The sequence below is a fragment of the Pungitius pungitius genome, chromosome 2, assembly GCF_949316345.1.
Source record: "Pungitius pungitius chromosome 2, fPunPun2.1, whole genome shotgun sequence".
Taxonomy (NCBI): domain Eukaryota; kingdom Metazoa; phylum Chordata; class Actinopteri; order Perciformes; family Gasterosteidae; genus Pungitius; species Pungitius pungitius.
In genome coordinates this window covers 12207286-12234468 of record NC_084901.1, presented here as the reverse complement: position 1 = coordinate 12234468, position 27183 = coordinate 12207286, and the positions used below count along the sequence as shown (strand labels likewise).

Genomic DNA, 27183 nt, shown 5'->3' with positions numbered 1-27183 from the left:
AGCCAACTCAAGAGCTATATATCAAGCTCAGCGCGGGCTCTGATTGGTGGGTTCTAAGGGAGCCTATGATTGGTCGGCCAACGTGTCAGTTCATGCTCGTGTGTGTGTGTGTGTGTGTGTGTGTGTGTGTGTGTATTGCAGCGACTCTCGCTAATGAAGCTCTGGACAATGTGCTTATCTTCTGCTTTTATTGCCGTAGGCTACGCCGAACAAAAACACACCATCGCTCTCCAAAAAGAATTCCCGCGTCCTCTCACTTAACCCCGCCCCCCAACATCACCACTAAACATTCCCATAGGTGGCACTAAGATGAGTGACATAACATTGTGCGCTCTTCACTGAACTTCCCAAAACTCTGTAAAGTGCAACGCCGCTCCAGAACATGAAAACAGTCCGTTACAATATATCCAATGAAAAGTTAATACACACAGAGACATTTATAAACAGACATAAAATCTCAATGTTATTAACACAGGACGGAAGAAACACACAAAACGTTACCAGAGCCATTTATCCATGGCTGTTGCATTACATCACACAGCAGACCACTGTACATCTTCTCTAAGCAACACGTACCTATCCCTCCCCGTTTGTTATGAGGTGTGGAGTGAGTGAGTGCAAGTGTCCGCAGTGGATTTACCTTAGCCTGAGCCCAGTCCTCCGCTCATCCCCCCCCCCCCCCAGAGAAACATCTCAAAGGCTCAGAGCAAACTGGATTTTATTTACTTGAAATCAAAAATCAGGTTTTCCAGAGAAAAAGTTAACAGGAAAGATGTGAACAAAACTTGAACACTCCAATAAACTTTTAGAAACTCTTGTTCTCTGCTTGAACTGTCCCTGAGTCTGGAGATAAAGGAATGTGCCCCATAAAACAACGAGGGAGGAAAATCCACACCTACCAGAGGCTCCCCTCTGCGCATGACAGAGGATAAGTCAATCTCAGCTCTGACCTTCATGCTAGGGGGGGGGATGGGGATGGGGGGAGATAAGGTACCAGCCAAACAATACAGTGTCTCAAGTGTGTGGGGGAGAGGTTTCTAATGCAAAAGTTTATCCAGTATGTAGCTGCACTTTCAAATAAAATCCATATGAAAAATGCTGTTGTCTGTAATGGTTCTGTGCTTTCAAAGTTAAAGATGTATTTAATCATTTGTTGAGAGAAAATCATGTTTCCCCTCTGGACTAAGGCAGCATGTCTCAGCAGCTCAGCTGACATTTGAAGCCACAGGGAGGGAAAATTAATATTTAAGTTTTACCCAGCGATTGTTTGCCTCATATATATGATATAACTCCATTTACTAATTTTGTACAGGAGTGCTTAGTTTATAATCACCACAACAAAGTTTCTAAAAAACATCATCAGGCACAGAAGACAACCGTGTAATACATTCATGAAAAAGGTAATAAGTTCATAAGTTTCCTATTATGAGATGGTAAACCTGATACAGAAAAGGCGGAAGACAAATTGGAGACAATTAGACAATTGGTGTGACCGGACAGTGCTCGGGCTGATCCAGGAACAGTGTCTGGAATATGTGGTTGTAGAAGGAAGGGTGGTAGAGGCAGGCCCTGGCACAGTCAGGGCTGAAGTTCATCTCAAGGATCTGAGGCTGCATGATTCGCTCACCTAGGACCCAGGATCAGGAGGCACACAGATGAGAGGGAACAGAAACACGTGTTATAAAGGTTAGTACCCAGGTTGACCCAACTGAAGAAGAGAAAAGAGTCTTTTAATCACCTCGGTCACGTCCGATTGAGAACACAATTCACTTGCATGAAAGTCAAGACAGGAATCTTACCAGGTTGGATATGGAACATTTGGATTTTACTTGCTGTCAGATTAAATTAAGTTCATCATGCAGAGATATTCAATATGACCACACACTTCTGAGAATGTTGTGACGTTTTATTCTCTTGAAACGCTTTACTTTCTGTCTTTGTTTAGTTCCAGTTAACCATCACCCCACCTATATATTTAAGCCCCAATCAGTCACTCAATCCATGTTGGATTATCCATGGATCTATCAAGCCAGCAGTGTTCCTAGAGTTGTTTTGGTGTTTTTGTTGCCAGCAAAAGATTCTAAACCTGGAAAGAAGTATTTTTTGTTATTTCATTCCTCGGCGCCGGAGTCCTGATCCCTTACAAATATAATGAATCTATCATCTCAGAAAGATTGTGTAATTGCTTGTTTCAAAACAGTGAGGAGACAATAGAAGAATGTACTTGTAGTGTGTTAAACTTGAGCTCGCACAAAGTACCATGAGGGAAGTATGTGAGTATGTGGCTGTGTGGGGGTTTCAACCTTCAAGCTTGATTTACACCCCTTTAATGCCTCAACAAAACTGTCTAACAATAAGGAAGGACTTGTGTTTGACTTTATAACCCATAGAGTACATTGGTTATGTCCAAGTGTTACCATGAGCTACAACACCCTCTGCTTCAACGATTCACAGGAGAAGCAGTTTGCATCAGAGTATTTGCATCAGCTGTAGCCATGGAGGATCAGAAACAAGTGGGTATTCAACGACAATGAAAGAGGAAACACATCACAATAGCTTTCTGGTTTTGCAGTTTGAACCCTCATGAACCTTATATTAAATATAAGTTATATTTTTTGTTTAAAAACCCGAGAAGCTCTTGATTTTATGTTTATTTTTTCAAAATATTCCCTAAAATATGAAAAGTGCTAAACTTTGCGTATCAAGAGTGAGAATAGCATTTTGTAAAGTAGAGTTAAGATCCAGGAGAGCTTCACTTGGTAAGAATCAGGAAAAAGACCTGGAAAAAGAACACTAAGGTGTGTTTAGAAACACAAGAATAATCTAAAAGAGATTGAGATTGTAGTGGTGAATTTGTTGAAAGACGACACTCTCCAGCACTACGCTGAGGACATGGGACACTGCAATAATGTCATGGTAAGAAGGGGGGTTTAGACAAAACAACACTACATATCGAGAGAATGTTAGTTACTGACTGACTGACACGTGGCTCGTGTCGTCAGTGTATGAATGGGTGAATGATGACATGGAGTGTTAAAGAGCTTTGAGTAGTTGGAATACTTGAAAAGCGATATATGAGTACAACACATTTCGCATTTAGTAAAAAAAAATCAAGCCTGATGTTGCCTTACACATGGAAGAGCCATTCCAGTGAAGGGATGAAGCTTATTTATTAAACAGAAAGGTGGGATCAGTGTATAAGCTCAGGAAATCGGACAGAAAACGTCCCATCAGAGTGGCCCTCGTTTGGGCTTGTGTTCTGATCCCTTTAGAGTGAAAATTAAGAACCAAAACAGTGCATGTCTACAACTAAATTAAAGTGAAAAACATTTGTTTTACAGTTAGTAGATGCTTATTTATAATGCAAATGAATCAAGTAAAGAATGGATGCTAACCATTTTCCCCCGTACTCCACTTCAGCATGAGGTCCACGGCGTAGATGGCCCGGGATGACGGGTAGGGACACACGCCAAACGGAGCTGGTCGAGACGAGGCGGCCTCGAAGAACTCCCTGAACGCTCGGAACACTTCCGCCTGTGAGGGGAAGGAAAAGAAGGCGGTGTAACCCTCTGAAAAATAGCTATGACTGCCACAGCATAAATATCCGGGTAATATAATAATAATTCCATCAGCTACGGCACAGAGATTGACTCAGAGGAGAGCACAAAGCGCTGATGAAATCAAACAAAATCCCATTTTGAGGTTTCTTTTACAATTAAAAACAGTAACTATAGCTCACCAGTAGAAGAAACACTTCTGGCTTCACTATTTTGAAGTCTATTTATAAAAGTAATGGGGGAGTTGAATTGAAAATAGGAAGAATCATTACACGTGTAGTGAGGCCTATAAGATTTCATTTTTACAGTCTGGCGTCAGTTCACCACACCAGCATCTCCCATGGGAAGAACAGGGGACCTATTCTAAAAGCTGGCACTTACTTCCACCTCCTTCCATGGATACAGTGGGTACTGGTTCTCAAACATGGGGATGAACTCATCGTAGTGCACCTACAGACAGAGAGAAACCTTTTATCACAGACCAAGAACAGTTGTCACACATTTGACATCATAGTTTATTTTCCTCTTCACTGCATGGTATCTATAGCAGGGGAGTTATAACTTATAACTCTCCCACATCGTCGGCTCATTACCCTTCACCTGGTTCTCCTCACCTGCAGCGCATCCCCTCCTCAGCCACTCACTGTTTCAGCCTGTCACATTCTGTTGTTCACTGCCAGACTGTCTTGTGTGTTTTGCCAAGTTTTCCAGTTCTGACCTCGTCTGCCTTTCCACCCCGGATTCCCTGGCTGCTCCCTTTCGGATTTGTTTGCCTCCCTGATTGCCGTCCCGGTTCTGACTCCTGCCTGTTCCCGTCTACGGATTCCCTGCCTGCCCCTCTGGAATTGTTTGCCTGCTGATGGATCTCTCGGTTTTGACCTTGCCTGAACTATCGATTAAATCTACGAGTCCCCCCCCATCGTTGTCTGAGTCGTTCTTTTGGGTTCCATCGCGCACCGGTACCAGAAACCGTGACAACAGTTAACGACAACTTCGTGCTTACATTCAAATGTTATGTACCAACTGTATGTTGTTTGTACCAAAGTAAAGGACACGGTTACAGTTTATCATTCATCCCTTTTGGAAAAACTGCAATAATGTTCCATCTCAGCCAGTATCACTAAGACGACACAAAGTCTGTGCTCTTTCACACAGAGGCACATTGTGTTCTGGGTCAAATTATAGCGAGAAGTTGGTGCGTGGATGTTGCTAACATTGTGGTGCCAAAGCTCCTTATCAACATCTGAGGCTGATTGCCAGCACTTTGTTTTTGCCCAGAGCCGCCCCTCCCCCCCCTTTGACGCATAACACTATGTTGTTAAGTCTGTTGCATGATTTAAAGCAGTGAGTCTCCCACTAGTGGGTCACGGACCCGTTTTTGCATGGGAAAATGAAAATTAGAATAAAAAATTAAATTAAATTCATCCTGTGATTTCATTTTGAAGGGACTTTTTTAATGCAGCGGTGTCGTTATTTTTGCCGGCTCGTCCGTCCATGTTTTCAGCAGCGTGTGCCAGGTTGGATCAAACCATTCTGATATGGGGGAAACTTTGGGTTTTTAGGATAATTCAACATCCTGAATATAAAATATATAAAATTCAGCTTATGAACTTTTGAATAAATTTGTGAAGTTGAGAAAGTTCCTCGATTTGGGTTGCGGCTTGTCATTAAGGGGTGATGGTGGGTCCCGGAGCCAGACCAGTTGGGAACCACTGATTTAAAGAATTAAGAATTTTCTAACAATCTAACATAATCGGTCCTTCGAGCCAGATCTTCAAGCACTTGCAGAAGCCCCTAGTGGTGCTCAAGCACCTGCCCTTTTGCCCTGGATGAGAAAAGAGCCCCTTCTGCTGGAGCACAAGTTTTTCTTCATTCATCCGTTAAGGTTTATCATGTTTACGTTGTAATCCTTGTGCACACACACACACACACACACACACACACACACACACACACACACACACACACACACACACACACACACACACACACACACACACACACACACACACACACACACACACACACACACACACACACACACACACACAGAGACAGACAGACAGACAGACAATACTGATAAGTGACCAGCTTGCTAAATAAAAGGAGGCTGAAGGAAGAGTCCGGTGGGAGTTGGCTGTGATCAGGTGAAGAGTCTCGTACTCTTGCAGCGAGTAAAACTTTGACGTTGACTAAGTGTCTTTGTTTCCCGTGCTGTGAAATGCTCCCCTGGTGTAATCAGCAGGTATCGTGGTCTCTGACTGCGACCCAACACATCAATATTTAAGACTAAAAATTACAAATGTGTTTTGATATCTTACGGGGAATTTATTTGAGTTGTTGTGAGAATAACGCCCCGACATGCTCAAAAGCACCGCCCCTCCCTCTTCCCTCCGCTTGATGCTCGTGCTGAGTGCCAAACGGCTGCAGCATCGTGCAAACAGGAAATGACCGTGTCTGTGCAATCCCCCCAGATGTTGTTTGGTGATAAATTAACCACATTAGCGCCGCTGAAAACATTACATCGCAACTGGTGCGAGCAGCTGTTTACTGCCGAGAGAGAGGGAGAGAGATACTGTTCGACACATTACACAAGTTCACTAGTTTTGTTTAATTTAATTATTGAAATGAAAGGTCTTAAGTTGAGCTACACGACAGTCTGGTGAGATATATTGTGGTATTTTTTTAGTACTGCCTCACCTCAAGTACCTAATTGCTTAAGTACAATATGGCCTTGTCAGTTTTTTCCTGTTAGATTTATTTATTCAATTAGATACATTTAGTTAGTTTTTTAACAAAAATAAATATATACTATACATATATATAATTTAGCACCTACCCCCCAAAATGTGTACGTGCCTGCGGATATTAATAACTTCCTCTCAAGGTTACCTAAAACTGTGCACAGGGTAAAGAGTAAAAATCCCATTACAATCCCATACCTACCAGGCTACCAGGAGAGCTGGTCACACACTGATTTCAGAAAATAAATTGTGCTAATAAGCAAAAAGATACCTGCTTAAGCTCTACACCATCAGTATAGTTCATGACTGTGAAGTGCTTTTGGTAATCATCGAAATGGTCCAAGGAGAAAGGCCTAGATAGAAGATATACACATTAGGTCCCGGCAGGTGAAAGTGTTTACTCTCTATATGACGACAAAAACCTTATCCTCCTTACATGCCAAGTCAGATTTAATCAAGAGTTGCACTAAAATGGGTCTACAGACAGCATGTTGGTTGGTTGGTCCAGAATTAAATGACCACAGCTCATGGACTGATTCCCTTGAAATTTAGATAAGTTAGCTCCCACGGGGTCAGACTTCTGATCCCCTGACTTTTCTTCCCCAGCCCACAGTCAAGTACAATGTTTGTTTTGCTTTTCTTTACAATGAGCATCACAGTCATCAGCGTTTAAGCATGTGTAGGACGTACCTATTAGCAAAGCGCAACCAGAAGACGTCATAGGCGTAAAGACGCAGAGGCTGCACAGAGCGAACAATCAGCATGTAGCGAATGTCAAACTTCACCATTCCCACCTCCTCTCGGTTGAACAGCACTGGATCTTCAAGATACTTACACACCACCTAGAAAACAAAGACAAAGCTAAAAAGTTATAAAACATTGATCAGCATAGACCCAATTTCATCCTGCAGCATCTGGAATCGTCAGGAACGTATGCTGTGATCCTGTTTGTTGGACTTCAACGCTGCTTTGAGAACAGTCCTCCCGAGTCGGCTGCAAAGACATATGTACCCGCTACTACAGAATGGTAGAAGGTTTTCAGGACCTTGTTGCACACCAAAAAAGATCTGAATCTCGTCAGAAAGATCAGACGCGTGGGAGAGCGTCTTAGTCGTGAAAGCAGTCCAGTGTAAATCCGAAAGTAGTCCACCATCCACCATCTCCACAGTTTCCTGAAAGATTCCTGAAAGTTCATCAGTAGCCCTTTGCGCTTCCTGGTATTCAACAACAGGTGATTGTTGTTGCACCATGTGGAGTAGCTCTTTATCGGTCCTCCTTACTCATCCTGAACAGAAGAGTCATCAGAAAGCTTTGGAAGGCAGCAGGGAGAGAGTTAGCTTCTCAACATAAGAGGCTATCACGAGTGTGGAGAGCAGACTTCCAGCAGAGGTGTGAACAGGGTCAGTGATGAGACATAAGCAGACAATCACATGTAACCCATAACATGTTTCAATCCAAGGCAATCTGGTTTGTATAGTACATCTCAACAACAAATAATTCAACGTGCTTCACATAAAACCATCAAAAGCAGCAATTAAGGCAAAAGAAAAGGAATTAAAAAACTTAACATTGAAAAAAACATTAAAACAACAAACTAAGCGGAACATGAAATACAAGTTGTAGTAAAGTTCTTGGACAAACATCAAAAACACGTTTAGCTTAATGTTTCGTTATGCTGCACAGTTATATAAGGCTATTTAATATTAAAGCATATGGAAAACATATATGGACAACCCTAATTCTAAAAGTATGTAAAAAATACCTTCAATACAAAAATATATGGAAAACCTAACCATCACTCATTGAGATCAATACGTACATGGTCTTAGACAAGCTGGATTCATGGTGTGTGTGTGTGTGCGTGTGTGTGTGTACCTTTGGTGTGCTCTCTCTTTGCCGGATTATATAGTCCAGGTTGTTGGTGATGTGTATGTCCAGGCCACGGGCCAAGTTCCAGGGCTTACAGATCCAGTGGTTATCCTCTCCCCTGAAACCCACACAAGACATCCTTTATTTTGATTAGTGGTGATGCGATCATCATCATCATCATCATCATCCGCAACATGTTCTTGGTTCATTGACATATTAAACCATTTATCATTCCCACCTTTGCTGTCTCTGTTGATAACACTTGATGAACTGCGGCAGCTCTGATTGGAGGTTGAAGGTCTCTGGTAACCAATCAGGCTGAGAGCCGCCTTTCACTCTGCGCGCCACAGCAGCCAAGCAGTCCTTCACAGTGACGATACTCTCACAGGGAAACTGGTTGAGCATTACATGGGGTCGTTCCTCACTCAACTTCCTGTCAGAGAAGATGATGCAATGATGATAGTATCCCCAAAACAGATATCTCTTAGAAAAGTGTCTTTTACAAAGATAGGATTGTTTGTTTCACAGATTTGATTTGTGTCGGGGGAGAATTTGGTGAGCTGCATATTGTGAGTCTCTCAGGACTTTGGGGTGTGACCTCTGACCTGTCCGAGTTCACAGTGGCCTCTTGTCTAAACAGAGGGACCCACTGATCTATATCCTGTGTAATTATCGGTCTTGGATTAATGATTGATTGGCTGCCATTAAGGGTCAGGTTTACGACATCGGGGGTTCCCCTTACCTTCCTCTGTCCTGGGGGGGGGGGTGTTCTGCTGAGACCACACGGGTCCCTCTTCAAGGATAAAGCTCCTGCTCTCCCCTTTCCTCTCTGTCAGATCCTCCTGCTCCTCTGAGGGAGAAGGAACAATCTTTCCCTTTTCAGCTGAATTGTAGTCATTTGACTTCCGTCTGTACGGCTTGTGTTGATGATTTCTGTATTTTTCTATATTCTAGTTAGTAATAAATACTTAATCAAAAAGCAAGTTCAAGATACTTTTCAATCCACACATTTCCACCACAATTTGGAATTTAACCAATGACTTTCAGCTTTATGGCTTAAAGTATTTAATTTACTCAGGCCAAAGCCGATAAACTTTAGATTCCACCTTCATTATATTGTATATTATATTGTATTTTTAAAGCCGCTTTTCGTTTGAAAACGAGAAAAATTAACTTTTAATCGTGATTAATCTAGATAAATGATTTTGTGTGATTAATGAGTTGATTCTTTTATCTATTGACAGCCCTAATATATACTGAATTGTCTGACTGAATGAGCTTCACCGAGTCACAGAGTATTCGCTTCACTTACAGTCATGGCAAAATTGATTAAATTAATTTGACACTTAAAATTAAGCTCAGCGGCATCCTGTTTCCACTGATCATCTTTGAGATGTTTATTCAACCTGACAGGAGTCCACCCTTCTCTATTCAGTTGATTGGAGGTGGTTTTAAAAAAGCCCCACAGTTTACAGTGCATTTCAGACCACAAGCCATGAATTCCAACGAATTGTCTTTAGACGCTGAAATAGAATTGTATTGAGGCACAGATCTGGTGAAGAGTACAGAACTCCGTGTTCATGTAGGGGGGGATGCGGGGGGGGGCTGTGGCCTCTGTGGCAACCTGTTAGGCACCCCCAAAATACCAAATGAAAATGGGGAATTAACACACTAAAGATCAAGCTTCACAGGATGTGTAGAAAGGATTCATTAACATCAGACGTGTTATTTTTACTAAATATAAAAACTAAAAGATGAAGACCATTCGTTATTTACACAATGGGCATGTTTCACAATGACAAATTACCATTACAACAACTGACTGGATTTAGTTTAGTTTCACGTGTCCCACCACAGAGGCACAGAATGCTGACTTCAAAATCTTCCATCAGCGTTTTGCACAATTAATGTGATACTACAAAAAAATGTTTTTGTAAATACACTTAACCATCAAATGGATCACTGTTTTGATATTCAGTATTCCTTCCACAGAGTTGCCAGAGGCCACTGATGTGCCACAGAGGCCACAAATGGATGTCCCAAGCTTGTAGCATCATACTTAAGACAAATGGAGGCTGTAATTGCTGCAAAAGGTGCTTCAATCATGTATTGAGCAAAGACTGAATACTTATGTACAGGTTATATTTTCTTTTATTTGTAATCATTTTCAACATTTCGTTTAAGATTTTTTCACTTTGTCATTGTGGGTGTTGTGTGTAGAACTTTGAGTAAAAAATAAATTTAATCCATTTTGGAATTCAACATAACAAAATATGGCAAAAGTGAAGCGCTGTGAATAGTTTCCGGGTGCAGTGTGTGTGTGTGTCGGTGGGTGTGTTGCTCACCTGTAGTCTTTAATGTGATTATAGCTCCAAATGATATCGGCGTCCTCCCTCTCCTCGGTCAGCTGGAAGCGGGGGTGTGTCAGGTTGTTTGTTACTTGCGACATGTCGGAGTAAACCCTGGAAGTAAAACACAGAACTATGGTGGTGTGGAACACACTGACATGACGAGAGCAATGCGCACAACTTGCCTTTACGTTTGTGATTACACCAATGCATCTAATCAACACACGACTAACCAATCAAATGAATTCAGAACTCTTTAACAATATTTTTTGTCACGCAAGAAAGAACGGAACATGCAGGCTATGTCTGACTGCAAATATAAATAATGTTGTCTCAATTAACTAAAGAAAAGTAGGGCTGCATTTAAAAAGAAGTGATCATTTCTGCATGTTCAAATAAAGTGCTTCAATTCAGAAAATAAATAACAGGAAGAAAAGCTTGAATTTCACCTTTTCTGCTTTACATTTTAACAGTCTCAGCAGACTATACATAACAAACACATTTTAACAATTGAACAGTAATAGAACATATAGAGCGGGTGAAATAAGTATCGAACATGTCACCATTTTTCTCAGTAAATATATTTCCAAAGGAGCTATTGACATGCAATTACACCCAAGTAATATATACATACAAAGAAACCAAAACAAAGAAAATAAAAGTTATGTGTAATAAAATGTGTAGCTTCACCAAAGCAGACCTACGTCATTGAAACCAAGCCGTCACATTATAAATGGCATTGTAAAAGTGTACAGGCGCCGTGAGATACACCTTCCTTCTGCTCCGCGGAGAGGGCTAAACAAGTTTTACCATTGACTTATTCTTTGGACACTTGACCTCTGACCAATGTGCATAAAAAGGAGGAACTGAGGGTGACTCGCGGTAATAAAAAGAACAAATTGGGACAAGCACGACAAAGACGAGGATACCTGAAAGGATCGCCATCATTTTTTGGCAAGAATGAAAACCTCTCTCAATTTATTATCCGGACTCGGAACCACCACCAACGCCAAGCAAAGGCTCCGGTCAGATGGTTCTTTTGGCCCCTGGGCGAGTTAGTAGGCTCTTTGCTTTACAGCGCAGCGAGCGTTGTGCTTTACCCAGAAGTCCCTTTTCAGAGGATGCCAATGTTCAAGACGCCTGCAGTTATAATGACTATACCGTGAGAGGGATATATTAAGGCCAGGACAGGAGGGCCAAGAACAGGTTGCATTAATTAGTGCAATGCTTTCCTCCCCTTTTTCCTTTAAGCCCTTCCTACTTTTATTTGACCTCGGCCTGAGGTGAGACACTTACTTGAGGATTTTGTCCTCAGGCACAGTGTAGGGTTGGATTTCCACAGGAAGCTGCTCCTTGTTCTCCAACGCAATGGACTGTAGAAGCAGAAACAGAGGACAGAGGTGACTTGACAGCATCTTGTAATATGTGTGATTATGCTGCGCCCAGGGAACTGAAAAACGTCCAACCCCGTACCAGCAAAGTGCAATCGAACTTCACAGATTCCAAGCTGCTACTTGTGAGCTTAGGGCGCGTCCTGTTTTAATGGCCTGTTTTAATGTTGTACAACCTTATGTGCTAAAAAATATCTCAAAAAGAGGAGGCTCGCCTAACCCCCACCCCACGGCTCATCAATGATGACAATGATATCTTTATCGAGCCACAAAGAGATCAATTTGACCTAACTGGATTTCAAAAACATAATTGACTACCTGTGTTATTGAACTGCTAGTTTGTTCGAGGAAAATATTGATATTTTTGGTTTCCCTTCTGCATTCAAACAATATTACAACTATCTATACCTGGGCACTATTCCTCGTACGTGGTTCAAAGTCGTGTGTACAGACTGTAAAGCCATCTGAGGCAAGTTTGTGATTTTGGGGTATATAAAATAAAGTGATAATGGGAAAAACGTACACCGCCCGCGATGCGAGGGCTACAAGCCTAGCAAAGTGTCGCAGACAAGTTAAACGCATGTCGGGAAAATGTATCCGCTAATTTTAATCGCCTCATCACTTTGATCAATCAGATTATATATTTTTTAAATGGCATGCAACATCCAATAAGATCTTGCTAGCGAAGTAATAATTTCAACTAGAGCTGCAACTAACGATTATTTTAATAATCGATTCATCTGTCGATTATTTGTTCGATTAATCGATGAATCGGATAAAAAAATAAAAAATGTAAAAACATTAATTTCCAACCCTTTATTGAAAAATAGAACTGACTGTGCACTTTCTAAATATGATATATGATAAATATTCTAAATATAAACAGATTGCTCCTTGAACATCCCTAAGTAAGCAAATAAAATGGACTAACACAAAAAACATACACACATCGCATGATGTATACTTTACAGCCGCCAAATTAAATATATTAGGCACAAAATCATGAATCATTGCCGTGGTGCTCCCGTGCCAGGCCATGTCGCTTTTGCATATCTTACAATCAGACATGTCAACCCTCCCGAATTTCAAAGCCCCTCCCGAAAATAGCCCGGACCGACCTTTCTCCTGATTTCCACCCGGACATCAATATTGCTGCACCACCGGTCACTGGGCGCGCTGTTTCAGACCGAACAATAATAAAGGTTACACCTTGAAGTCGAGCGCGGCGATTAGAACGTAAAACTACTGGCGCTGCAAAGAAAACCGCAGCACCCCCCCCCCCCGTTGCCCGCTAGGACCCGCACCCCCCATTTCAGTGTGAAATATTTAGATCGCATTGGCTTCTCTTCCTCCGCATGTTTCAGAACAGTAGTACGGGTCTCTCCGATGTTCTGCTGCGCGAGCGCTCAACTTTTTTTTTCTCAGCTCTGCGCGGCGCGCGCAACTTTCTTTTAATACTCAAAGATAATAGTCGCGCGACACAACGAATCGATAATGAAATTCGTTGCCAACGCTTTTAATAATCGATTTTAATCGATTTCATCGATTCGTTGTTGCAGCCCTAATTTCAACTCCTTCAGCGTGTGGTGTCCACGTAACGTTACATCTCGAGAAGGTCTCGAAGAACTCTCTCCCTGTAAAACGTTAATCTAACTGATATCGCTCCTTCATCAATGAGGGGGAGTAGCGAGCTAATCCAGCTGACAGCCTGCACTGGAACAGGTTCAAGTTTTTGGATGTGTTGCTATGGTGATTTTGCCAAACTTGCTTCGTTGAACCAAAAAGCCTGATCTATAATATTATCCTGAAAATGATCCGGCTTACTCAGTAGGCCATGTACGAGGAACGGGGCCCGGGAGTTGAGGGAAAAAGCTGCAGAACTGGAAAAAAACGTTTCGTGTCTTCCTCACCTCAAAGTACGAGTCGGGGGGCTCAGTCGTGGCACTAGTGACCCCTTCTAGATCGGTAGGTATCCATGGTAACAAACGGCACCGCCTCACCAGGGGGTCTGTCTCTTCATATGTATAGTCACGAGTCACTTCATCTGTGGAAATAAGGATTCTTTGGCGGTGTGCAAATGTCTCTGATCGCGAGTGAAGACAAAATGTTAAATGCTGATTTTATTCTTTAAAAAAAGCTTTCAGATACCATAAGGTCCTCGGCCTATAGAATAACGAGTAGGGGGTTTGCAAATTGGTAACAGAAGCCGAATATATTAGGACGTTGCCTTGGTCCAGGGGGAGTGTAAACAGAAGAAGGAACACGAGATAGAAACACCCAAGGTAGAAAAAGTCTCTCACAAGGCTGCATCATGCTCTGAGCTCTGAAAAAAGTGTATCTTTTATAATCCTTACTTACGCACTTCTTATGTAGTTGGTTACAAAACAAATCGTAACAATCAAACAAACAAAGAGAGCAAATACAAGGTGTGGCCACATCGGCTGTTAAGTTAAGCAGGTCATCATTTTGTCGGCTAACCAAAATCACATTATTCAAGGTTTGAACACATAATGATAACTTGCTTAACAGTTTTTTTTTACTGAAAATCTACCACTAAATGGCTTTAAACACTGATGACCTGATAGCATATTTTTATTTGGAGAGATGATTCAGTATTACAGATCAACTCCTCTGCCTTTGGTCTACTGCTGGCCAGTCAAACTTTTTATATACATTTACATAGTATTTATGTAAAAACACTAGTCCTTCTGCATTTACCTTTCTATGTGTCAACCTTAGTTCTCCCTAGCCAGTTTCCCTTTTATCCTTGTACGTGCATACCTTCTTAGGAAATAAATTGGATCATGTGCCCCGTCTCTGTGTGTGTGAGTGGGTCTGCTCTCACCTCCCTCTTGCAGGTTCTGCAGGGGCCACAGCACCGAGTAGGCCAGCCCACCCTGTACGTAGAAGAAGGGGGCCATGCTGCAGGTGGGCCGGTCAGAGTGCTGCACCTGGGAGCCAAACTCATCCAGGATGTACCACACCGGTACTTTATCCTCAGGAGACTGCATGGAAAAACACAGCAAGACAAGAAGAGTGAGGGGGAGGGGGGGGGCATATGGGAATATTATAAGATAAAAGTGTGGTTTTGAGCTCAGTGCGGTTACATTTTACATATTTCTTTTGTGTGCTTTTACTGCCGTTTTTTTTTACTTCTTCTCCCGCCATGTAAAAGCAGAATATTGGTAGAGTGACCACTCCACAGTGTTTGTCTGATGTATCTGGTAGCGTCAAGAATGTCATGCAGGGACACACAATGGCATCTGTGGGACCGCCACAGTGGAAGTGAGAATGCAAGAGTGAACCAGCTTTCAGGACGTACCCCCTGGGAGAGTTTGTAGGTCTGGTTGTACTTCCACATGCGCTCCATCACCAGCTCCACTGTGTCTGGGTCAGGGACCTCGCCGTGGAAGTCCACCCCCATGAGGGAAGCCATTCTGGGCAGCAGGCCAGGGAGCTGGTGCAGCTGCTGACGGGCGTGCTCCACTCGGTACGTCCAGGCGTGATCCACCAGGTAAACACTGTGGACAGCGCAGGAGGTCAATGGACACAGGGAGCCGTTGTGATTAGTGACAATTGAAAATTCCAAGTTGACTATAGAGGAATCCTGAGTTTCATACACTTCTGAGGAATTCCACTGGGAGATCTCGCGAGAAGTGTTTTGCCTTACAAAAAGTGGGGAAACACCGCCCATCCGAGTAAACAAACTCAACATCTGGAGGTCTGTTCTTACATTATAAGTGGTATTGAGCCACTGTTTCACGTCTCTCGTCACAGGGCCGTGTGGGGGCTGGACCGTCTTTCCGGTTGAAAAAGAAGAATATCAATGCAGATGGTTCTAAATTTGTTAAAAAAGCACATTGTGTAAAATTTCGCTATTATCGTTGTTAAGATTTGTATGATATTCCTCAAAATATGATAATTGTTATCCACTAGTTTTATTTGTTAAGATTTTTGGTAAAAAATTGAGAGAAATGAATGAAAATGAATTAAAACTTGAGATTAAACTTTTGAAATGAAAACTGACTTTTGAATAAGGACATTTTAAATTAAATGTATTTCGAATAAAACAAAAACAATGATTTCATTATGACTAGCTTCATAACGTTCTTCAGTAAGAGTGTAGGGAAAGCAATATTACAGTAACGTCCTTCTCGCTTTGAATATTACTTTAATCCCAATGTTTTTATGGAAGCGGTTTCACTTCAAATGTTATTATCTGATGCTTTGTTCAACGTATTATTATGTTGCTATTGTAAAGTATAGTAGGACCAGGCTGCATGGAGATTCTCCATATCAAATCAAATTGACTAATGGCTTAAGTGTGAAAGAAGATGAAATAACATTTTACAATACAAACGACATAGTGATTGTTGGACTCCATTTATTCATGCATATTTATTTCGTCTTCTCTTTTATCCTATGGATTCAATGAAGTAATGGGAAACCCTCCCGTCAAGGGTCTCACCTGGTTGGCTCGGAGGCTTGCAGCCCCGTCTCCCGGGTCACAAGCACTTTGCAGCAGATCTTCCTCTCCTCCTTCTCTCCGTCCTCCGGCTGCTGCTCGTCGTCTTCTTCTTCTTCTTCTTCTTCTTCTTCTTGGAAACGCATGATTCCGAAAACTTCCCCAGCATCGTAAATCTAGGGCATGCAACAAGAAAAAAAAACACAAAATGCGCTCAGATTCAGTCGCCGGGCTTTTGGGGGCGTTTGGGGTTATTCGAGACACCGGTACCGTAAAACCACGAATAGACGAGCATTAGGTTCCCGGCCCCGGGTAAGTGGCTTCCCTGACATCTCGTGGATGAGCGCTCAGTTTTCTTCTCATCTTCGGCACTCGCAAGAAAACACGCCGTAAACGCGTTTAACGTCGTCTTAGTTCAACTCTTCAACTCGGCAAGACATGAAATACGTTGTTGCGGGACGTTGGAGTGTGAACCAACAAAAAAAAGATACACACGACGATCAGTGGATACAATAGATGCCGATTTGAACCCTTGAACGCATACATTTGGGAAACATTTTAGCCACGTTTTATCGGACGCGAATATTAGGGAAAAAAATGAAGGAAATGTATAGCTGTCCCGTTTTTTAATCACTTGGGCGTAAGATAGTGGCAGATTTTAGCCTGCGTGGATGCGTAATATACGTTTATTTCAGCTAAATGAATTCTCAGTGGTCCTGCTAGCCGTGTTATTGGACCGGTGCAGTTTTGTCGAGGGACGGACCTCGTTGGTGATTTTGTGATGCAGACTCCTCCAGTAGACTGCGGGGATCTGCGAGGCCTGCAGGGCCCCCGCATGAAGGGCTACAAACGCTTCGAACTCCTCGTCCTCGTCTCCATTCAAAATTGAATAGTTTGTTGACATGACTCCAGTCTGTTACAACACACGTGGAAACGCGCAACCGGAAAGGGCTTGATAGCCCAGGGAGCAGTGCATTGTGGGAGTTGTTTTAAAGGGCACTTGTACTTTTGGTCTCTCAAAATACTTTGTCATTCTACTCGTTTTACTGCATGTTTAAAGAATGTAGTTGTATAGTTGACATTTTGACAAATAGATGGTAGTATGTCCTTGTCTATGAGGTGACACTGGTCAGGTCTTTTTTGCTGAACAAGAAGATTTGTGAACAAAGGCACATTTGTTCAACAGTAGATAATCTGGATTACTTCCCGTTCATGTTAACCTCATCACTTCATTGTTTATGCATTTCCGTCTTCACCATGTTCATTTAGCAACAACTGTGATGACTGCAGAGTTATTTAATTGTTTGGACATTCACTCACTGACTGGATACAAGTCAACGATCAGTGATGCCTGCTGACCAGTGGCACCAAATAATAAAACCCGGGGATTCGCCTTGTGATTTGTGGACTGTTGACAACTTTGTGGACAAATGAAGGAGAAAGAGGTTTCAGTGAGGAAATTAACCTGTTGAAAATTGACATGATGTCTTCCTCTATCAGACAATTTCAAGCCAAAACATGGAATGTGTTTGCAGATCCCAAAATGTTCTCCAAAAGAACTAGAAGCCAATGAAAGGGATCGAAAGGAAGAGAGGCTTTGAACACCTGCTGTGAAGGATGAAGCACATCTCCAAAAGCTGGAGGAAATGAAAGATAAGATCTGTTTACAGCGATCATTTAGTTTAGCTATTGCTAGTTGTTTATCATCAACGGGTATATGCATCGCCTCATATCCTCTTGAAGAGAGAATACATGTCTTAATCTGATGTATGTGTTATTGGACACATGTGCCCATAAATAAATAAACAATTTACTTTAAACAAGTTATAATTTTTTTAATTTCCTTAAACAATAGAATTATACTATATGTGTGTACTAGCATTTCATATTAGATTCAATGTTATAACTCCACTCTGGTTATCCGATTAATACAAAATAACATTTAGGCTCCCTCATGTGGTTTTGTCGGAGTACTGCAGATAATAATGATAATTCAATAAAAGACGAGGATAGGAAATTCCGAAAATTTGTTTGGCGACCTTAATAAAATCTCCTGTGAGAATAGTCCTTGGGATTAACTGCTCAATATATCTACATACTGGCATATTGTTTTGTCACCACTCCAATAAACCAAACTATTGTTTTCAGATATGTTTTAATGCTATGATAATATCACTGTGCATCAAAAGAACAATTAAGTGATAGCAAACAGATTTACAACATGAGGAATTATGTTAACACTGGTTGCACTCTTCTGATCAGTGCAGTTATAATAATAATCTCTAACCTCTAAAGCTTTTTAGCTTTTTCTTTGACATCTCAGTTTCAAGGACACTTCAGTTCATTACAATTTGTTGTAGCTTTAGCCCTCATCTGTATTGTCAATAGTGCCGTGCCTATGTCCCTTGTCAAAAACAAAGCTGGGCCGATTTGTGCAGAAATTAAGACCCGTCTCCAGAAACATGGCACTTTCTTGCTTAAAAAGTGATTGTATGACATCTCTAGACACAATACACAAACACAAACATACAATTTGACTCATAGGATTGCAGTTAGAGTGTAAAACTAGACACCTTTCTGTGCTGTAGAACAGATCATAAAAAACATCTGTGATCCTGAGTGAGTTCCAGAGCACTCTGTAAAATATTGTACAATTGGTGCTGCCTGGAGTGTTCAGAGTCAACAATAAATGTGAGTGTCCTTGAGACATGTACGCAACATTGCACATTTGTTCAAAACTTTAGTACCTTATTTGTAAAGTTAATCAATTTACTCCTGAGTGTGGCCACGAGGTTCATCCTGTGAGCCGACAAAGAAGCAGACCTGCTGCGGGGACGAGGGGGCGATGCGGGTATGGTGGTGGGACGAGGGGGTGGTCGATCCGGGGATCTCCCAATAGCTGCCGTGGAGGTCCAGGCAGGAGAGAGCAGGTAGGTTGTCTCTTTGCATTGGTTTGTCACACTTCGTAGGTGGAGGTGGCGCGCTCAAGCATTTCCTCAGGCCCGGCTCACTGCGAGGTCGACAGCACAGGATTAGTTTTACATATGTGCGTGTAAGCAATAGAGAGTTAAAGTCACGGCCCACGGACAGCAAGACACAAACTTTCTTTCAGTGAACTACATTTCTCTCGCACAGTGTACGTCAGCAGCACGGCGGTTACCTTGGACAGCTAGAAAACTTGTTTCACGCACAAACATCACGCAATTTTAACCAGTGACTCTTTTTCAAAAGCCATGAAGAGAAAAGAATGAATGGAAGAGACAAACGATGTGTTTCAGCCTTTCCCTCCAACCTGTTTTACCTGCCAATGTTCACAAGTATAATTCAAGTTTATGGTTATCCGAACACTTGAATGATTAATCATCCGTCACCTGATGGAGTTGACGGGAGCTCCTTTCCAGGCTTGTTGGTACATGTCACCTGCTACTCCAAACAGCCAGCGCATATCGGCCGGCACCTCTGGGATCCACTCTACAAACCTGGGGTACAGCACCCATCATATGATAAACAAACAATAATCAAACAACATTTTAACATTTATTTTACAAGATGAGTGAGAAATGAGGTTTAAGTGCAGAACGGTCTTGCTTAAAGGAACAATTCACCCCTAAATCGAAAGTACATATTTGTCCTCTTACCTGTAGAGCTATTTATCGATCAAGAATGTTCGCCGTGAGTTGCACAGTCTTTGTGATATCAGCCCTTGAGAAGTCTGCCTTCTCTCCCATATATTGGAAGTCAATTTGAAAGACAGTTTGAAAAACTCATCAATGTCTCTTTCTGGAAATAATGAACCAGCTTCTCAAGATTACAAACCAAATGGAGGCGGCTGCTTTTGGGGAATTTGAATAGCTGGAAGCCAATTTCGTTATTCATCACGTAAAAATAAATTCAGCGGGAGCAGGCGGGACAGGAATCCTCACAATAGTCTCTGATGTACCGATTCTGTGCAGATCAGATTTACAGACAGGATGGTTAACGCACAGCGTTGCCAAGAGTAACTGAGTACTGTTCAAGTTACTATATAATAAATAGTTCTGTTTAAATCTCGAGAAATCGGCCAAGAAAGTTGCAATCCGTGCATCTTTATATTCTGATAAGAATAAACACAGAAATAGTATAGAATTCTTTTTAAGTCATGTGTCATGTGATTAGGACAGGCGTTTTTCTCTGTGGGAGTGGGAAGGGACAATCCACTGCATCTACCAAAGAGATATTGTTGTTAGCCGTTACATATTAGCCAAAACAAACTATTCCCTTTCGACAGGAATACACCAATCGACCTGGTCTCCGCGCAGAAGGAAGCGTGCCCCGGCCAGAGGCTTGCGGCAGTAAACGTTCCAGCTGAGCTCCAGCGGGCCGAGTGCCATCTAGCTCCAGATAGAAGGCAGACATCTCCGAACCTCTTCATGAAACTAACTAGTTTGATAAACAGCACCAACGGTGCCCTTTTCATTTCAGCTACTGACAATGCTTGGATCGGCATTCACCTCTGGGCCACGGAGTAGGCCGACTGTACAGGAAGTGTGTATGGCATGAGCATGTAGGAGGCCACTCTCACGGGCAGCATCTTGGACAACTTGGCATACAGGCCAGGTTGGTCTTGGCAGGCGTCGCAGAATACTAGCAGACACACAGGAGCACATTAACATGTTGACACTTTACAAGGGCGCGTGGGCAGAGTCCGTCGCGACGCCGCACCTTTCTTGATGGGCGGGGGCAGGACCATCTCCTTATCCATCCACCAGTGCTGTTTCCGTAGTAGGCGGAGCATCCGGAGCACCCAATCCTTGGTGGTTTCCGTTTGCGGACCGCAGCAAGGGGGCGGGCTCTCTGACAGGGCGGGGCCGGATGTCGGATGATCCAGCATCAGCAGGTCTGGCACACATGGAACGTGACATCAGTTAACACAGTCCAAGGGTTACGCTGGAGGCTGATAGAGCTCACAGCATATTCCAGAGTCAACATGGTAGCAGATACTCACTGTTTTCCTCAAGGAAGCGCAGGGCATCCTTATAACCACTCTGACACATCTCAGCTAGTACCTGTGGAGAAGACAACAGTACATCTTATATACAGCTCTCTCACACATTCAGTCTTTTTTCCCCCCACACCTTTTCATGTATTGGTGACTTTGATGAGGCCAATGCCAGTCTATGTCACAATAAAGATGCTATTTGTGTTAGAAATGTGGTTGAAGGTTTGACCCTTTAATGCTGCTTTAAGCTATTGCTAGTAACACATGAATCACAACAACCAAAGAGTTTGACTTAAAGAAGCATACACACATAATTCAATTATTTTAAAAAGTCATATACATCATTTATAATGATAGAGTTTAGATAGCGTGTATGTGTGTGTGTGTGTGTGTGTGTGTGTGTGTACAGAGAAACAGCGTTCTATCACACACTCAGGGTTTGTGCAAAGACTTTTTTTTTTCCAAGTGGCGTGGTACAGAGAAGTACTTTCTCCTTCTAGGAATGTGGCGAGATTGCTCCCTCATCACTCAGATATGTGTGTAGAAAAAAAAAAAGAATGCCTCATCTATAAAAAGAATAGATGAGGCAAATGGCACAGCCATAATCTGTGGAGCTGCAAATTCCACAGGGCAGAGGACAGAGTCTAAGGGCACCAGACTGATGTTTTGGGAATGCTCCAATGGAACATTAGGTCACAGACGGTCCAGAAACAGGATCAGGAGATGTGAAAAACCAGATTGACCCACATGCTTTTTGGCATATGGGTCGTGACAGTGTCAATGAGTTTGCATAATAGGGGGGAGGGGGGGGGGCGGTTGCTGTGGCTTAGGGCAACCAGAGGAGACACGAAGGGATCACATGCACACACACACACACACACACACACACACACACACACACACACACACACACACACACCTCAGTGGCTGAGGAAAGAAGCGACCTTGCACGAACCACCAGATTTCTAGATGTGATGATGCCAATTGCTTCTAATGGCCCTTTAACCTTTAGATAGTTTTACCAAACCAGACTTCATCTTACACACTGACGAGAGTGGACTTGAAGACCATGGTGTTGTTGAGAGAACATGGAGGGCAATAACTTTCCGACATGCAGCATAACCGTTATCTTTTTTTCAGAACTAGTTTAAGACAAATAAACACTTGTGAGTTATAATTGCTTTCTCTTGACTTTTAGGGCACACTGCAGCTGCCCTCTCTAGGAATGCATGCAGTATGAGCCCAATTGGGACATACTCAAAGAACTGAGCCAGGGGACTTGTCCTTTGCTGCTGTGGTTGGACTCTGATATGAGACCAATTAATACAGTCAGCCAGAATGTGACCAGGTGGGGTCATGTTGTGTAAATTGTGCCGTCTCAAGGTCTATGAAATGTAATCTTCATGAACTGTGAAATTGTCATAAATAGCCAGCGGAGTCTTATCAGTTCCGTTTTCATCCTGGGTGGACGGTTGTGCTCCTGTTGGAAGAGAAACCCTGCAGGCCGACCTGCGATATCGAAACAACCGGACCGGTGGCCGCTCCCCAGCCTACCTTGGGTTCCGGGGGGAACAGCGCCCTGCTGAGGCGATACATGTTGCCCAGGTTCATCTGGATGCTGGTGTTGGTGAAGCGCAGCTCGTGGAAGCTGGTGGAGCTGTCCCGGGGACAGATGTCACACTCGCCCGAGAAGGGAGAGATGGTGATGGTGTTCTTTAGCTCCGACTGCGGCAGGTTGTTACTGATCCCTCCGTCCACGTAGCGCTACGAACACAGAGGGAGGAAGTCATGGGTTCACCGGCTTTCATTCAATGGATTAGTCAATAGATTTATTTTTTACTGCATTGAATCTATTTGTATTATGCATTACTGCACAGGTCTCACTGAAGCATACGAGATGTGACGCTCAAGTGCTGAATGGGGACATTGAGGCTACTATGTCTATTCCCCTGTGCCCCGGGACTGCTCCAACATAAGGAACTTAAAGAGAGAGCTTTTCAAAATGATAAACCCACAGCATTGTCCCTAAACAAGGACGCCCTCTCACTAACATCTTTGCGCGCGTGACATCATCTCAGCTCATTCATTCGGTTAAGGAAATCTTTTAGACTCAACTCTTGAATGGGAGGGAAATCGAAAGAGGGGGTTTATGATTTAAAGCGCTTAAAATGTCAAGGAGAAGGGATTGACCTTATTCCAGAACCACTTGTAACATCCCATTGCGTATGGCAGATATGCTGACAGCCGTCTGTGTTACGAGCTGCCAGCCTGACAGGAAGTAGGTCAGCTGGGAGACGGAAGTAAGAGCATGCAGCAATGTGCATGCAGACATGTCCACAGGACCACTTTCACCTATATTAGTTAACTGCCCACTGTCATATTGGTTCAACTACTGACTAACTGTAGATATAGAAGATTCTATTAACAAGGGATTTCTCCTTTGCATGTGTCAAAGGTTGAGTAACAAGACATTGCAGCACAGAAATTCTTGAGGTTAAGGTTTAGCACAAAGCTCTGTTAGGATGGTCTATTAGTCGTTTTCATTAAATATCTTCGGCACAATTTGAAAAAAGTCAATTTATATATAGTGTATGTGTATATATTTTACTAGATATTCCAACAGTTCAGTATAAGCAGGAGAAAAATAACAAAACATGAACTTTCATCTGTATCAAGATGTAGTTTTGGCCATCCTTTTTGTCTGCTTGTGGCTATCAAATCACAGCAACCTTTTCTATTTTGGGTGGAATGAGGTGTAAAGTGGCCAAAAGATTCACTGCACTGAGCCTGCAGGAAGAACATCATGTACACAAGGCCAGCAGACAGAATACTGCATGCATGTGCTTATGCTCACATCCCAACTCATTCACCTCACACTTGAAATACTTGATCAGACACCATTGACTATGTGTATTCACTTATGCATTTTAAAGATGTAGAATAACGCTTATCATTTTCATTAAATGTTATTGATTGCCTAGTTTAATATGTCTTCATTGGACGCTCTCGGCATTCGTGTTTTTGTTATCACCAAACAACGTCATGTGAATCCTGTCACACAGCCGTAGTCATGTTATTGTGTATATGACATAAAAACAGAGTAGAGCAGATAGGTCTGTCCACAGGACACACACACACACACACACACACACACACACACACACACACACACACACGCACGCACGCACGCACGCACACACACACACACACATGCGCACGCACACACGCTTCCTTGGCTCTCAAAGTCCAAAAAACAGCTGATAAGTCAAAGTAAGGGCAACCCTGGTATCAGAAACTACCATTTGCAGCCAAAATGATTAGCACAGTTCTCTTTCCCAACATGCATGTGTCATCCTGATTATTTAAACAGGAAAACAAAATTATCTCACGGCAGCCTCGCAGGTTGATATCTTTTCTTCTTACCAGCACAGTATTCCCTTCCTATTTTGCCGTTTTACTGGATGAACTGTCATGTAAAGGTTATGTGTGTTTCACAGCTGCACCCAAAGTGTTTTTTCAAATAGACAATCTGCCTTATCTGCAGCATTTCCACATTCCGATTTATGAGGATTTCCGTCTCTGATATCTGGCTCATGCCTTTTTAAACTTCCTTCTCCTTTTTTGTTGATTTTACTTTCAGTCCCAAGGGTAAATGGTTCTCAAAGACTGCTTACTGCTTTTTGACAATTGAAGTAAACTTGCCTTCTAGGACAAGAATAAAATAAAGAGCAGTATGATTTGGATAAAATAATTATGCAAACAATGCTAAAACTTAGCAATTGACACCGTACCACTCCTCTGAAGGACGGAGGAATCAGCCCGCAGTAGACTGGAATGAAGCAGCTGCAGATGAGCGCCTGTGTGCAGAGAGCAAGGATTAAAGCAGATGAAATGCATACAAACTAAGAAACACAATATCACCAACTCTCCGCACCTGGATGAGTTCCTCTTTAGAGCTAAACTCCGACACCAGCACGTTCTCCCCGTCAGACACTCTGGTGAGGGAAACGCAAAGCCTCCCCGAGGCCTGGACATGTGCATCGGAGGGGAGGTCTCGATCAAGGCCGGATTTGATCACCTTGACCAAGTTGAAGGTGGGGTGAAGGGGCCCCAGGTTCCTCTTCCTCGCCTCCTTTGCCACCTCAATCACATCTTCGCAGCATTTGGCTGGAAACAGAGAAAAGAGGAGGAGGCTCAGGAGATGGGACTTTTGACCTCCACCCTGAATCAATAGAGAGCAACGAAAAACACATGAGTGGATTTATATCCACTACCTGGGGTCAGTGACCGACAGTGACCCGGGGAGCACTACCTGGGACTGGGCCCATGCCGAGGTCAATACGCATGTCTGCTGTTATGCGTATTTTTGATCAATTATGGAAGGGAAAGAAAAAGGGTCCCTCCCAGAGACCCTCTGAGAACAGGGTCCACAACGGCTATATACACACATAAAGATGGGTGTATGTAAATACATAAATTACATTTCGAAGAAGTTCCTTTTAGAAACTGAGAAACTCAGCCCCCCTGTGTTTCCCAAATAATATTTGAAAATAGGTTTATCATTTTGGTATTTATTTTTTTTATGTAAAAAAACCCCCTACCCTTTTGGGCCATCCTCCACAAGAAAAGCTCATAGGTATTAAAACCATATTTCAGAAGTATAGATGTATGCATGAAGAAATACGTTATACTGCCTATTGCAATTAATGCAGTTTAAAATGTAAAACTACATACCATCTCTTAAATGTCTGTGAAAAGCTAGTACCAATATTAATAAAGAAACCGTAATAGCAACACTACTAACAACACAAATATGCTCCAACTACTACTGGTAATAATTACAGTAATGAAAACAATACGTCGATAATAACAACAATATTTTTTAATATTAATATTATTGTAATATTATTGTTATTACTTTCATTAATAGTATTACTCGTAGCAGTACTGCAACGAGTAATATTAATAATGATAATAACAACAACAACAAAAACCAATAGCATGTCCCCCTGCTTCAAGTGTGCATAAAGCTCCAGACTACCGAACCGCAGCGGCGTGTCTTACCGATGCATGCCTGGCTGGCGAGCACCGAGGCGGTCAGAGCGCCGGCGGAGGCCCCGTATAACTTGGTGGCCCCTTTGAGGAGGTAGGGCGCTTTCTCCAGCAGACAGCTCGCAGCTCCGATGTGGTAAATTCCTAGAAAGCCGCATCCTGCGAAAGAGAGGTTCCAGCCGCTGTTTAGGTCGACCATGGCAGGGCATGCCCCGTGTGTGAAGACCCAAGAGCGGATAGATCACCGAGGTGCGCAGCGGCTAGAGAAGTAGCGACGGCCGATCCTTCCGCTTGGCGCAGATAATCAGATTGGATAACTCCACAGGTCAACAACTGGCTCTTTTACAGGGAAGTGCAGGGAGGAGGAGCCTCCTGGTGATGCCTTCAGGTGCTCTGAGATCTATCAGAACGCAGACATAACTGCTCCAGTAGGCCATCTATTATTATACTCATTTTCACGAAAGGTTATTTCATTTAATGTATAAAAAGCTACATTTAAATAATTATATGCACGTGCATGTAGCTTTAGGCTAAACAATTGATTTATTGTTTTTTTCATTTATCTAGTGTGGGTGTTACCAACAGAAAAGGTGTGGTTTAGTTTTGCGAGCTTGAAAGGTGGGTTTTTGAACTATTCTAAATGATCATGAATGCCATGCATCGGAATATGATGCCACTTGAAGCGTCTGAACGTACGTGTGTGGTTAGATATGGTTTAAGATTTACGAGGTTAAAGTAAAGGCAACATATTTTTCTGAGCGCATGATTGGATTAATGCA

General features: G+C 42.6%; 2 protein-coding genes across 2 annotated transcripts; both read right to left on the bottom strand.

Annotated features, from left to right (window-relative positions):
* Nucleotides 1–67: 67 nt before the first annotated feature.
* On the bottom strand, nt 68–17343 carry ttll12 (tubulin tyrosine ligase-like family, member 12). The gene is made up of 14 exons (XM_037460970.2): nt 17138–17343; nt 16378–16550; nt 15232–15430; nt 14755–14914; nt 13820–13953; nt 11815–11891; nt 10516–10632; nt 8409–8603; nt 8177–8288; nt 6992–7143; nt 6573–6654; nt 3939–4007; nt 3396–3534; nt 68–1627 (listed from the first exon to the last, which is right to left on the bottom strand). Exons 1-14 carry the CDS (start codon nt 17276–17278, stop codon nt 1476–1478), a joined length of 1902 nt encoding a protein of 633 aa, XP_037316867.2. The 5' UTR covers nt 17279–17343; the 3' UTR covers nt 68–1475.
* Nucleotides 17344–18341: 998 nt separating this feature from the next.
* Nucleotides 18342–26733, bottom strand: pnpla3 (patatin-like phospholipase domain containing 3). Its single transcript, XM_037461572.2, has 9 exons — nt 26417–26733; nt 25287–25519; nt 25144–25209; nt 22907–23116; nt 21359–21419; nt 21076–21252; nt 20865–20997; nt 19746–19853; nt 18342–19384 (listed from the first exon to the last, which is right to left on the bottom strand). The coding sequence occupies exons 1-9, from the start codon at nt 26601–26603 to the stop codon at nt 19144–19146; spliced, it is 1416 nt and encodes a 471-aa protein (XP_037317469.2). The 5' UTR covers nt 26604–26733; the 3' UTR covers nt 18342–19143.
* Between the last annotated feature and the right edge of the window lie 450 nt (nt 26734–27183).

Coding starts and splice junctions, on each gene's coding strand:
- ttll12 (XM_037460970.2), bottom strand. CDS start 17,278: ATGTCAACAAACTATTCAATTTTGAATGGAGACGAGGACGAGGAGTTC. Junction 7,144..8,176: donor AAAGAGAGAGCACACCAAAG/GTACACACACAC, acceptor TTTGTTTTCTAG/GTGGTGTGTAAGTATCTTGA. Junction 6,655..6,991: donor TGGTTGCGCTTTGCTAATAG/GTACGTCCTACA, acceptor TCTTCTATCTAG/GCCTTTCTCCTTGGACCATT.
- pnpla3 (XM_037461572.2), bottom strand. CDS start 26,603: ATGGTCGACCTAAACAGCGGCTGGAACCTCTCTTTCGCAGGATGCGGC. Junction 21,253..21,358: donor GCGCTTCCTTGAGGAAAACA/GTGAGTATCTGC, acceptor CATGTGTGCCAG/ACCTGCTGATGCTGGATCAT. Junction 19,854..20,864: donor GCCTACTCCGTGGCCCAGAG/GTGAATGCCGAT, acceptor GCTGTACCCCAG/GTTTGTAGAGTGGATCCCAG.